The sequence below is a fragment of the Myotis lucifugus genome, unplaced genomic scaffold (genome assembly GCF_000147115.1).
Source record: "Myotis lucifugus unplaced genomic scaffold, Myoluc2.0 scaffold_23, whole genome shotgun sequence".
Taxonomy (NCBI): domain Eukaryota; kingdom Metazoa; phylum Chordata; class Mammalia; order Chiroptera; family Vespertilionidae; genus Myotis; species Myotis lucifugus.
The window spans coordinates 7,290,554-7,302,594 of NW_005871071.1; the positions used below are offsets into that span (position 1 = coordinate 7,290,554).

The 12,041-nt window shown below is 41.8% G+C and overlaps 1 protein-coding gene across 1 annotated transcript in view; it reads left to right on the forward strand.

Moving 5' to 3' along the window:
- Positions 1 to 12,041, forward strand: part of ATP8B4 (ATPase phospholipid transporting 8B4 (putative)) — a 190,693-nt gene that overhangs the window by 71,338 nt on the left and 107,314 nt on the right. The window contains exons 7-8 of the mRNA XM_023751673.1: positions 1,236 to 1,306; positions 5,266 to 5,348. Of these exons, the coding sequence (XP_023607441.1) occupies positions 1,236 to 1,306; positions 5,266 to 5,348 (154 nt within the window). The remainder of the gene's footprint in view (positions 1 to 1,235; positions 1,307 to 5,265; positions 5,349 to 12,041) is intronic.

A 12,041-nucleotide genomic window follows, 5' to 3' on the forward strand; every position in this document is an offset into this window, starting at 1 on the left:
CTGGGCTGGGTGAGAGGAGAGAGAGAGAGAGAGAGAGAGAGAGAGAGAGAGGAGGGGGAGGGGGAGGAGGAGAAAAGAGAGACACATCAATTGTCTCCCGTGTGAGCCCTGACCGGGCTAAGGATAGAACCTGCAACTCATTCCTTGACTGGGAACCTGACACCCTTCAGTGCACAGGCCAACACTCTAACCTTAGCAACAGAGGCCAGTGTAACATCCTGTAGGTCCATCCATTTGGTCACAAATGGCAATTTTTCATTTTTTTATTGCTGAATAATATTCCATTGTCTATATATACATATTAATATATTTCACATCTTTATCCATTTTTCTATCTGTAAACAAGCAATTCCACTTCCGAAGAAACAAAAACACTAAATTGCAAAGCTATATGCATCCCTATGCTCATTGCAGCATTAGTTACAATAGCTAAGATGTGGAAATATGAACCCTTATTTTAATATAAAATTTCAAACTTGACATAAAATAAACAGCCTCTCAATATAGCAAGGTACCACAATTCTAAAGTTGAATTTTAATGTCATTTCCAAAGCTCAAATGGACAGCCACATAGAATGGTTTCTCTCTGTGAGAGACCAACTACTGAGTCTCTGAATGTTTTCCACTGTCTTTTACCACATTTTCTATTCTATCTTGCCCTCTTACTTAGTCCCTGCTTTATTTTCTCTTTCCTCTTCTTTAAACCCCATCATCCTTTTATTTTTTCCAAATTATTTTTTCATTTTATTTTTCTTTTAACTGTTCTCTCTTTTTAAAATTTCCTTGTCTCTATTATTTTTTCTATTGTTTTCAACTTCCTCCTTCTACTTCACTTGTGTCTTTCCCCATCTTTTTTTTTTTGCCTGCCCCCTGCTCTTATATTTCCATTTATCTCATCTATTGGGGAAAGTTTTATATTTTCCATCAGTAATGATCAAAGCAAGAAAACAGAATTTTATATATTTCTTGCAAAAAAGTAAATGAAATGAATACTTATCTTTATGATATTTCCTGCCCTTGCTTATGTTCTAATGGTCAAGGGTGTGCAAAACAGGAACAGGTAGAGGGAGGGTTTGATTCCGGGCATATAACAGAAAGGTGGAACAGGATTTCACCTCTCTCACTTTTTCTTTAAGGCTCACCTGGCTCATAGTGGTGGAGAGATGATATAACATACAAGGCTTTCAACCAGTCTCCTCTTCTCAAATATTCTTTATCCTGATTTTTTAAAATAGGCTGATCTGCTTCTCCTATCAAGTAGTGAGCCATATGGCCTTTGCTATATTGAAACTGCTGAGCTTGATGGGTAAGTTATTAAAGTTAGAATAATTAAGTAGATTGTTTTTTAAATTTATTTAAGATGAATAGTTTTAGGAACAGGACTCAAATCCTAATCCTATTCTTCATTTTATTTTCTTGGAAGAAATAGGAATCTAAACTGCAAAGTCCATTTTCTAATTACTTTGCAGATTTTTTGAAAACTCTGTCTTTTCTCCTGAATTTATTCTCTTTCAGTAACAATGAACCAAACATACACATGTAAATGATATCGCAGAGGGGTTCTTCACTGAAATTCCTCAGAAGGGCTCTTTTTTGGGTTGGTTGGTTTATTTTGAATTTCAAGTGATTCTCCAAGGAAAAGGAGAGGAATGGTGGTCAAGATCTGAGGAATGAAGGACCAGGAAAGAAGATGACCTTTTGGAACTGGACTGAATGAAGAAAGGGAAAGAAAAAAGAGAAATGGCGTTTGATGCAGCTTTGACATTGAAATTAATTTAGAATTTAGTTATAGACCTTAGAGTAGTTCTGTTTCAGTAGATTCGATTAGTCTGTCTGGCATTAGAACATTTATTGAATGATTACATTAAAAAAACCCATATATGTTCTATAGATGGATTTTATAATTTAATCCTGAAGTAGGTACTATATATAAGTCCCATTGTATAGTGAAAATAAAAACCCCACAAAAAAGTCTTAGAAAGACTAAGTAATTTGTCCCAAACTTCTAAAGACTGATGATGGGACTCAAACCTGGCAGCCTGACAAAAGAGCCCATGGTTTTAATGACTGCCTCCCAAATCGAGAGAAGAATTTATAGCAATAAACATGCAATTGAAAAGAGAAAAAGTTTCAAATCACTCCCATCTCAAGAGCATAGAAAATAGAAAAATAAATCTAAAGCTTGCAGAAGGAAGGAGATGAAAACAAGAGCAGAAGTCAATGAACTTGAAAACAGGAAAATAATAAAATAATAGAATTCATTGTTCCTTTCAATGAAACAAAAAGTTGGTTTTTTGAAAACATCATAAAATTGATAAATCTTTAGCAAGACGGAAAAAGAAAAAAGAGAAGTCACAAATTAATAGTATCATGAATGAACCAGGGAATGTTATGACAGATCCTATAGAAGAATAAGGAAATATTATGCACATAAATTTAACAACATAGATGAAACGAACCAGTTGGTCAAAGAAACAAAACAAAAGAAAACAAAGCAAAAAACAACCCACAAACTATAAAAACTAATCCAATATGGAGTAGATACTGAATAGCCTTATAATTATTAGGAAAATTGAATTCAAGTGTAAAACATAAAACTATAAAACTTTTAGGGAAAAACATAGGAGAAAATCTCCAAGATCTAGGGTTAGACAGAGTTCTTACACTTGACACAAAATTCATGAGCCCTAAAAGGAAAATAAAGTAAACTGGACTTCATCAAATTAAAAGTTTTGCTGTGTAATAGACCCACTTAAGAGGATGAAAAAATAAACTACACACTAGGAGAAAATACTTGCACACCCTCTATCTGACAAAGGATTTGTATTTGAATATGTGAAAAATGCTCAAAACTCAATAGTAAAAATACCCCAAACAATTTAATTAGAAAATTGGCAAATGATATGAAGAAACATTTCATCAAAGATGACATACAGATGGCAAATAAGCACATGAGAAGATATTCAACATCACTAGCCATTAGGGAAATTAAAATTAAAACCATAATAAGATATCACCACATACCTATCAGAATGGCTCAAATAAAAAAATAGCAGCAACTCCAAATGCTGGCAAGGATGTAGAGAAATGGGATCACTCACACATTGCTGATGGGAATGTAAAATGCTACACTCACTCTGAAAAACAGTTTGGCAGCTTCTTAAAAAACTAAACATGCAACTGCCATACAACCCAGCAATTCCACTTCTGGGCATTTATCCCAGAGAAATGAAGACTTACATGAAAACTTGTACACAGATGTTTATGGCAGCTTTATTTTGTCTAGAAACAACTTATATGCTCTTTAACATGTGAACAGTTGAACAAACTATGGCATATCCATATCATGGGATACTACTGAGTAATAAAACAGGAATAAACTATTGATATATGCAACAACCTAAATGAATCTTCAGAAAATTATGTTGAGTGAAAAAAACCACTCCCAAAAGGTCACTACTGTATTATTCTTTTTATATACCATTCTTGGAGTGGCAAATTTATAGAAATAGACAACAGATTAATGGTTGCCGGGAGTTAAAGATGGGTAGGAGGAGACAGGGAAGTGGCTATAAGGGCAACCTGAGGAGTCCCTGTGTTGATGGAAATGCCCTGTATTTTGACTGTGTCAATGTCAATATCCTGGTTGTGACATAGTTTTGCCAGATTTTATCATTAGGGGAGACCAAGTAAAGGGCACATAGGATCTTTCTGTGTTGTTTCACATGCTGAAAATTATTTGGAAGTCCATGAAGATACTGAGGCAGATAAGGAAGAGTATATGGCATGACAATGAAGGGATTAATCTGGAGTCTTGGAAAATATTATTTTTATCATAAGGAGTATGTGATTATTTACCCCTTTAGTTTCTCCCTCTGAAGGTGGAAATGAGATATTGGAGAGAATCCTGAGGAAGTTACTTAAAATGATGATAAACTTTGATGAATGACATGATGTACTGAGTAGGGTAAAGGAATGAGGACTGTCTGGCCTAGTTGGTGTGACTGACTGCTTCTAGTATTTGAAAAGTTGTTTAAATGAAGGTTAGTCCTTTAATCTCAGCACCACTATCTCACTCTTGTCGGCCAAGCCCAGCTCAATTTCTGTTTCAATTATGAAGTTATTTATTATCTCAATCTCTACTCACCTCTGCCTCCTAGGAATTAATAGATTTTGACCAATGAGATTACTTTTAAACAAAGTAACTTCAGTTATACAGCCAACTTTCCTGCAGAAAGCCATTTTGCCAATGGGAATTCCTTGAGTTCGGTTCATATTGTCTTAACATCATTGTGAAACTCATTTATGGAAAGTTTAGATTAAATGCCCTCTCAGGTATCTGCTTCTAGGTTCTCTAAATTCTATTACTTCATGGTTTGACATGTACTTCCAAAAGGTGATACTTGCTTTTTTATCTACCACTTGTTTTCCTCAAGAGGACAATAACCCTCGTGGGGCAGCACTGAGTGTCATGGTATGTATTAAAAAATATTTGTTGACTGAATGAACTCAATACTAAACATTTTCATAAAAGATAGAACCCACAGAGAAGCTCCAGTAGAAGAGAATTCTTTGAACTCAGTGCGAAAACTGGCGTGGCAAGCTCTTAAACGTAAGATGTGAGTGACGGTCATGGAATCTTCACTGCTAGTCATTTCATGAACACCAGAGAGCGGCCATCTGTCCAGCGTATGTGTGGTCCTGCCTGGAAGAAGATGACCAGCTCCCTGTGACTTGCTGAAATCCTGTTTGGTTGTTTGATTTTAGACTTATGGGATTCTTGGCTTGATTTTCCAAGAAAAAGAAAGCTGTATTCCCTTTTCCATTTAAATTTCAGCTACTGTGAAATTAGCCATGACCATTTTTTGCAAGTAAAACTCCTATGTAGATGGACTCTGGAGTGATACTGGCCTCCTTTACTTGGCAATTGTGCTCCCCTCCCTATTGTGTTTTGTAACTCATGCATGATGTCTGAGTAGGTTCGAATGAAACCGTATTTATTATGTCCTCTGTTCTTTCAAATAGCAAAACAGATTACTGTGTTGTTATACAGATGTGCTATGGGTGGAATGCCAATTCTTAGGAGCCGGCAAAGCCCTATCCACTTTCCTGAGATAGTGTGCGAGATGTGAATAACATTCAAAGGGAGTTTCTTGAATCTCTTGTGTTGGATTTTGCATGGGCTGCACCCACCTGATTGCTTTGTGTAAGATGCTGTTGGGCTGTTCCATATAAAAATTCATGTCATGTTAATTAATTTTACAGGGAAACAAACCTTAAAGTTCGTCATGCACTCTCAGTTACCTCAGAACTTGGAGAAGATATTAGGAGACTTGCAAAGTTTGATGGTGAGTCTTTAAAGTAGAAAAACAAAAATCTCAAAATCAAAAAGCTTTTGTAACAAAAATAGTAACAAGCTAATGACCTGAAATCCAATTTATGGTTTGTTTGTTTTTTATTTGGTGAAAGGACATAAAATTCTCTAGGCACCAGAGCCTGTAATCTCTTCTCACGCTAAAGAGTAAAAGTGTTTACCGAGGAAGAATGACTCTATTAGCTCATCATTCATTTCATTCTTGTATCCTCTCCTCTAGATTGTGTTCCCTCTAGTCCCACAATACCCTTACTTGCCTTGCCTTGGCCTCTCTGGCACGCTATATAAACTTTCTGAGGATAAATACAGACCATCCTTTTTCCCCGGCTCTAGGTCTAACCATCCCTTCCTTCTCTGACATCATAACAAACACCAAATGCTAGACAGAAAACTTCGTGAAGATAGTAATCATGCCTCATATGTTTCTGTATCTTTCCTAGTGCCTGGCATAATGTTTTAAAGATTGTAAGTGTGTAGAAAGAATATTATGATTTATTAATCAGTTGGTCAATGGTTGCTCTTTATTTAGACCATGGTTTTATCACCATCTTCACACCATTCAACCCAGGCCCCTGCTCCTTGGCATGGATTCTCCCCTGCCTGTTCTATTCCAGCTATGTCTTCTTGTTTTCTGTTAAAGCTGTCACAGAAAAACAAAATCCTTCAAGAATCCAAGGAAAGAGCCATTAATAATAGAACATTAAGCACCATGACAGGCTGTGGAATCTTTGGGGCCTTCCTATTACCTCTCAATGGTCTCTTGCTTTACAAATTTGTGTTTCTGGCATTGAATATCAATATTTACATACAGATTGGTTTTATTTGTTAGCTAGAGGCCCAATGTATGAGACTCATGCACTTGGCGGGGGTGGGGGTGTCCCTCAGCCCAGCCTGTGCCCTCTTGCAGTCTGGGAGTCCTTAGGGGATGTCTGATGGGGAGCAGGCCTAAGCCAGCAGTGGGACATCCTTAGCGCTGCTGCAGAGGTGGGAGAGGTTCCTGCCGCTGCTTCTGGGCTCGCCAGCCATGAACCGTGAGCCTGGCTTTTGGCTGAGCAGTGCTCCCCCTGTAGGAATACACTGACCATCAGGGGGCAGCTCCTGCATTGAGCGTCTGCCCCCTGGTGGTCCTTGCGCATTATAGCGACTGGTCTTTCCACTGTTTGGTCGATTTGCATATTACCCTTTTATTATATAGGACTAGAGGCCCAGTGCACAAAAATTTGTGCACTCGGTTGGGGGGGTCCCCCAGCCCGGCCTGTGCCCTCTCGCAGTCTGGGACCCCTCGGGAGATAATGACCTGCTGGCTTAGGCCTGCTCCCGGGTGGCAGAGGGCAGGCCCAATCCCTAGGTGCAGCCCCTGGTCGGGCTCAGAGCAGGGCTGATTGGGGAGTTGGGGCGCCGCCGCCTGTCATGCACAGAGCAGGGCAGATCAGGAGGTTGTGATGCCACCCTCAGTCACACTCAGGGTAGGGCCGATTGGGGGATTGGGGCACCACCCCCTGTCACACTCAAGGCAGGGTCGATGGGGAGGTTGCAGCGCCACCCCCTGTCACACACAGAGCAGGGCCAATCAGGGGGTTGGGGCGCTGCCCCCTGTCACGCACACAGCAGGGCCCATCAGGGGGTTGGGCGCTGCCCCCTGTCATGCACAGAGCAGGGCCCATCAGGGAGTTGGGGAGCTCCCCCCTGTCACACACAGAGCAGGGCAGATCAGGGGGTTGGGGCGCTGCCCTCTATCACCCACAGAGCAGGGCCGATCAGGGGGTTGGGGCACCTTCCCCTATCACAAACAGAGCAGGGCGGATAGGGAGGTTGTGGCCCCGCCCCCGTCACACACAGAGCTACAGGGCGATCAGGGGGTTTGGGCGCTGCCCCCTGTCACGCTGATCCGGTGCCAGGAGGCCTCGCGGCTCCGCTGATCCTGGTGCTGGGAGGCATATTACCCTTTTACTATATAGGATAGAGGCCTGGGTGTCGGCTGGTTTGCCCTGAAGGGTGTCCTGGATCAGGGTGGGGGTTCCCACTGGGGTGCCTGGCCAGCCTGAATGAGGGGATGATGGCTGTTTGCAGCTGGTCACACACCCTTCAGGGTGGGGGTCCCCACTGGGGTGCCTGGCCAGTCTGGGTGAGGGGCTTAGGGCTGCTTTCAGGCTGGTGGTTGTTGACTGAAGCTCCCAACCGCTCCTTTTTTTTCTCTCTCTTTTTTTTTCTTCTGGGCCAGCTTTAGCTCTGGCTCTAGCTCTGAGGCTTCCGCTGCTGAGCGTTCTATAATTGAAACAATGTATAACTCCAGCTCTGAGATCTGAAAGCTGGTTTCTGGGGTTTTGTTTATCTTCTATATTTGTTACAAAGTTTCAAACTGCCGGCTCAGAGGCCGGCAAGGCAGGAGTGGAACGTTGGAGTCCGCAGCAAGCAAGCCTCATGTTCGCTTCCAGCTGCCTGGCTGCCGGCCGCCATCTTGGCTGACAGTTAATTTGCATATACTCACTGATTAGCCAATGAAAAGGGTAGCGGTCGTATGCCAATTACCATGTTTCTCTTTTATTAGTGTAGATGAATATTTATAAGTTTGAGACTATCTTCCAAAATGTTTTCTTTGGAGTCCACCAAAGGAAAATGTGGACAAGGGTCTGAACATGATCCCATGAATTTACATTATAAAGTTTCTCCAATGCACAGCTTAGAATTTATATTATCTATGCTTTGCATTTACTTATAAACTTCCATCTGGATTTTGTTGATATTTTAATCTCTCTTAAAAGAGTGCTATTATATCAAATGTTTATAGAAAAAAATATTCCTCCAGTTTGAGATTTAAGTCAGGGAAGAGCCAGGAAACTTTGAATGGCTCAAGAAATATTTTGATTAGTTTAAAACAAATTACACATTTTCTACTAAGTAATTTTTTCAATGAAATTTTACTGTTATGTGAGTCCAAGAAAAAGTAATTTGTGTCCATGAATTAAAATACTTGTTTAAAATACCTCATAGAATATTTATGGAGTCCTAAAAGGGCAACCTAAATATAATTTAACATTATGTACTCCTTTCCTGCTGGAATCATACCTTTGTACCTCTGTCAATCTATGAGGAGGTAAAAATTCATGATTCATTAGTTTTCTTTACCATTAAAAAGCAGATGATTGTTATAATTATCCAGTTCACTTTATTTCATAAATATTGGCACAGAAAGCCTACATTATGATTCAGTTACAGACAACCTTGAAATCTTAGTGGCATAAACAGTAAAAATTTATTTCTTGCTCATGTTATGTTCTGATACAGGTATGGTGGCATTCGCCATCTAGTAGCCATGGTGCCTAGACTAATGGCCTTTAAGGTCAACACATCAGAGAAAGGATGAGATAAAAGAGACAAACTAATCTTTACTTCTTTCTCACATTTCATTGGCCAGCATGGACCTGCCCTAACTGCAAGGGAGCCTGGGAAATAACAAGTATAAATAGGTATTGACTGCTAACTATCTGTACTATGCCCTTCAAGAACTCTGACCACAGATCTATACTAATAAAAGGATAATATGCTAATTAGAACGGGAGACCTTCCGGACATCCTTTTGGACAAAGCCATGGTGGTGGAGCCGAGGCAGAGGCAGGTTAGGGGCGATCAGGCCAGCAGCGGGGGGCAATTAGGGGTGAGCAGGCTGGTGGGGGAGGCAGTTGGGGCTAAGCAGGCCAGCAGGGGGGGCAATTGGGGGTGATCAGGCTGGCAGGGTGCAGTTAGGGGTGATCAGGCCGGAAGGGGGGGCAGTTGGGGGCGATCTGGCCAGCAGGCAGAGTGGTTAGGAGTGACCAGGCAGGCAGGCAGGTGAGCGGTTAGGAGCCAGTGGTCCTGGATTGCGAGAGGGATGTTCGACTGCCGGTTTAGGACAATTGGCAGTTGGACATCCCTCGAGTGGTCCCAGATTGGAGAGGGTGCAGGCCAGGCTGAGGGATACCCCCTCTGTGCATGAATTTCGTGCACCAGGCCACTAGTAGTGTAAAAAAGCCAGGCTGGATTACATAGATTTCTTACTTGGAACTATAGAAATGAGCTCCAAGAATCATCCTTTTTTTTAGAATTTTTATTTATTGATTTTAGAGAGAGAGAGAAAGAGAGAGAGAAAGGGAGGGAGAGAGAAAAACATCAATTTGTTGTTCCACTTATTTACCCATTCATTGGTTGATTCCTCTATGTGCCCCAACTATGTAGTGAGATGATGCTCTAACCAACTGAGCTATCTGGCCAGGGCCAAGAATCCTCCCTCTTAACATGAGTCTTTGTCTCTCAATAACCCGTCCTATTTGACTTTTTCTCGTAGCGCTTATCACCATCTGATGTACTCTATAGCTTACTTATTTTCTAAGTTATTATTTATTGTCCATCTGCACCTGCTGCAGTGTAAGCTGCACAGAGATCTTTATTTTGCTCACTGATATATGTCTGGCTCCTAGAACAATATCTAGCATATAGTGGATGCTCAATAAAAACTTGGCCAGAGTGTGGGGGCCAGGATCAGTATCAGGCCTCAGAAAGACATGGGAGATAAAGGGAGGGACTGGGAATAGACTGTGAAACATGGGGCCTTGAAGGGCAAAGCTAGAGTGCTGGGTGTCCTCCTCCAGCGGGCAGGTGGCTCAGGAAGAGGGATCATCTGGTATAGTGGTTTTATAATGCTTTTACATCAAAATTCTTTCTTCAAACCCCCAAATTTAAACCAATATAGTGGTGTTGCTCAGGCTGAAGTAAGAAAACACTTCCTCACCTAACACAATTCCTTTTTACAGGTGGGGTATCCTGAAGGGTTAAAGGACTTGCTTATACATAAATTTGGTCTCTTTCAATACTTCATAAAATGTATTTTTACAGTGTAGTAGTAATTCTTAATTACTAGATGTGCCTGAGTTTGCATCACACAGCATAGGTAACTCACCAAATCTCTAATGTATAATTGTGTGTGTTTGTTTTTGCAAATAAAGACAACACAGACCTCTCTTTTCTATCATTTATACTTTAAATGTGGTTACTTTTCAGAAAACATGTAAGGCCAAATGCATCAGGCTGGTACACTTCTGGGCTAAGAGTCAGGTTTCTGCGAAATTTGCTTTCATTCGTAAATCTTGGGTTGAATTTCAATCTACCTTAAAGTTCAAGGCAATATGACTTATGGGTTTAGCCTTATTAAAATATATTTTGTTTCCAAGAAGCATCTGAAGAATGAATAGAGGGATTAAGGAGAAATAAATTAGATATAATATATAAATTAGATTTTCCCTGTTAGCAGCCAAATTTAAAGACCAAGAGGGTGATGCAAGAGATGGTATAAAAAGTTTTTGAAAGAGTTGGGACAATTAACACATCCTGAATCCTTCCCACAATTGCTCTTGCTTTCCTAGTCTTCAACTTTTCCTCCATTTCTTTCCTTTTCAAGCCCTAGTTAATGTGTTTTAATTTCAATTTCTTCCTGCCTCCCTGACACACACACATTCACACACTATACACCATGTACACATGTTTCTCTATCCATTTGGCCAGTTCTCTCTCTTTTCTTCCTTCTATGCATTATTTCTTACCATTCTTTTTCCATCTTCCTCTTCCAGTGTTTACCTTAGTTTACTTATTTTCTCTACCTGCTCACCTTTTTTGGTTTTTAAAAATCTTCTCTGTTTTTATCACTCTCTCCATATTAATGAATTTATTAATTCTATTTATTAAGTACCTCGTAAAGATAAGATGCAGTGCAAAGTATCTATATATGTAAAGAGCCAGGGGCCGTCAAATTCAAAACAACCGAATGGACAACCAAACAGGCTGAGTGGGGCAACAAGGCCGGCAGACGGGTTAGTGAGGGACGACCAAACGACTGAGCAGCAGGCTGCGTGGGGCGACCAGGCTGGCAGGGTGGTTAGCGAGGGACGACCAAATGACTGAACACCAGGCTGCGTGAGACGACCAGTCCGGCAGGGGTATTAGTGAGGGATGACCAAACAACTGAGCACCAGGCTGCATGGGGTGACCAGGCCAGAAGGGGAGTTAGTGAGGGATGACCAGACTGGCAGGGGTGGGGGGGCAGTTAGGGGTGACCAGGCTGGTAGAGGGAGGCTGTTGGGGGCAACCAGGCTGGCAGGGGCGGAGAAGTTAGGGGCGACCAGGCCAGAAGAAGGGGGCAGTTGGGAGTGACCAACCCAGCAGGGGGGGAAGTAAGGGGTGACCATGCTGGCTAGGGGGGGCAGTTAGGGGCACCAAGGCCGGTGGGGGGGCAGTTGGGGGTGACCGGGCCGGCAGGGTGGGCAGTTAGGGGCAATCAGGTTGGCAGGCAGAGGTGGTTAGGGGTGATCAGGCTGACAGGGGGGCCAGTTAGGGGCTATCAGGCAGGCAGGATGGTGAACAGTTAGGAGCCAGAGGTCCTGGATTGTGAGGGGGATGTCCAACTGCCGGTTTAGGCCCGATCTAAGAGATTGGGAGTCAGACATCCCCCGAGGGGTCCCGGATTGGAGAGGGTGCAGGCTGGGCTGAGGAGACCCCCCAACCTCGTGCACAAATTTCGTGCACCAGGTCTCTAGTGTAGAATTATAAAATGTCTCCATATGTATTACATGTTTCTTTAGATTCTTTTACTCCCCCATTGTTTTTTTAGTTCATCCTTTTTTGGCTCACATATTCACCT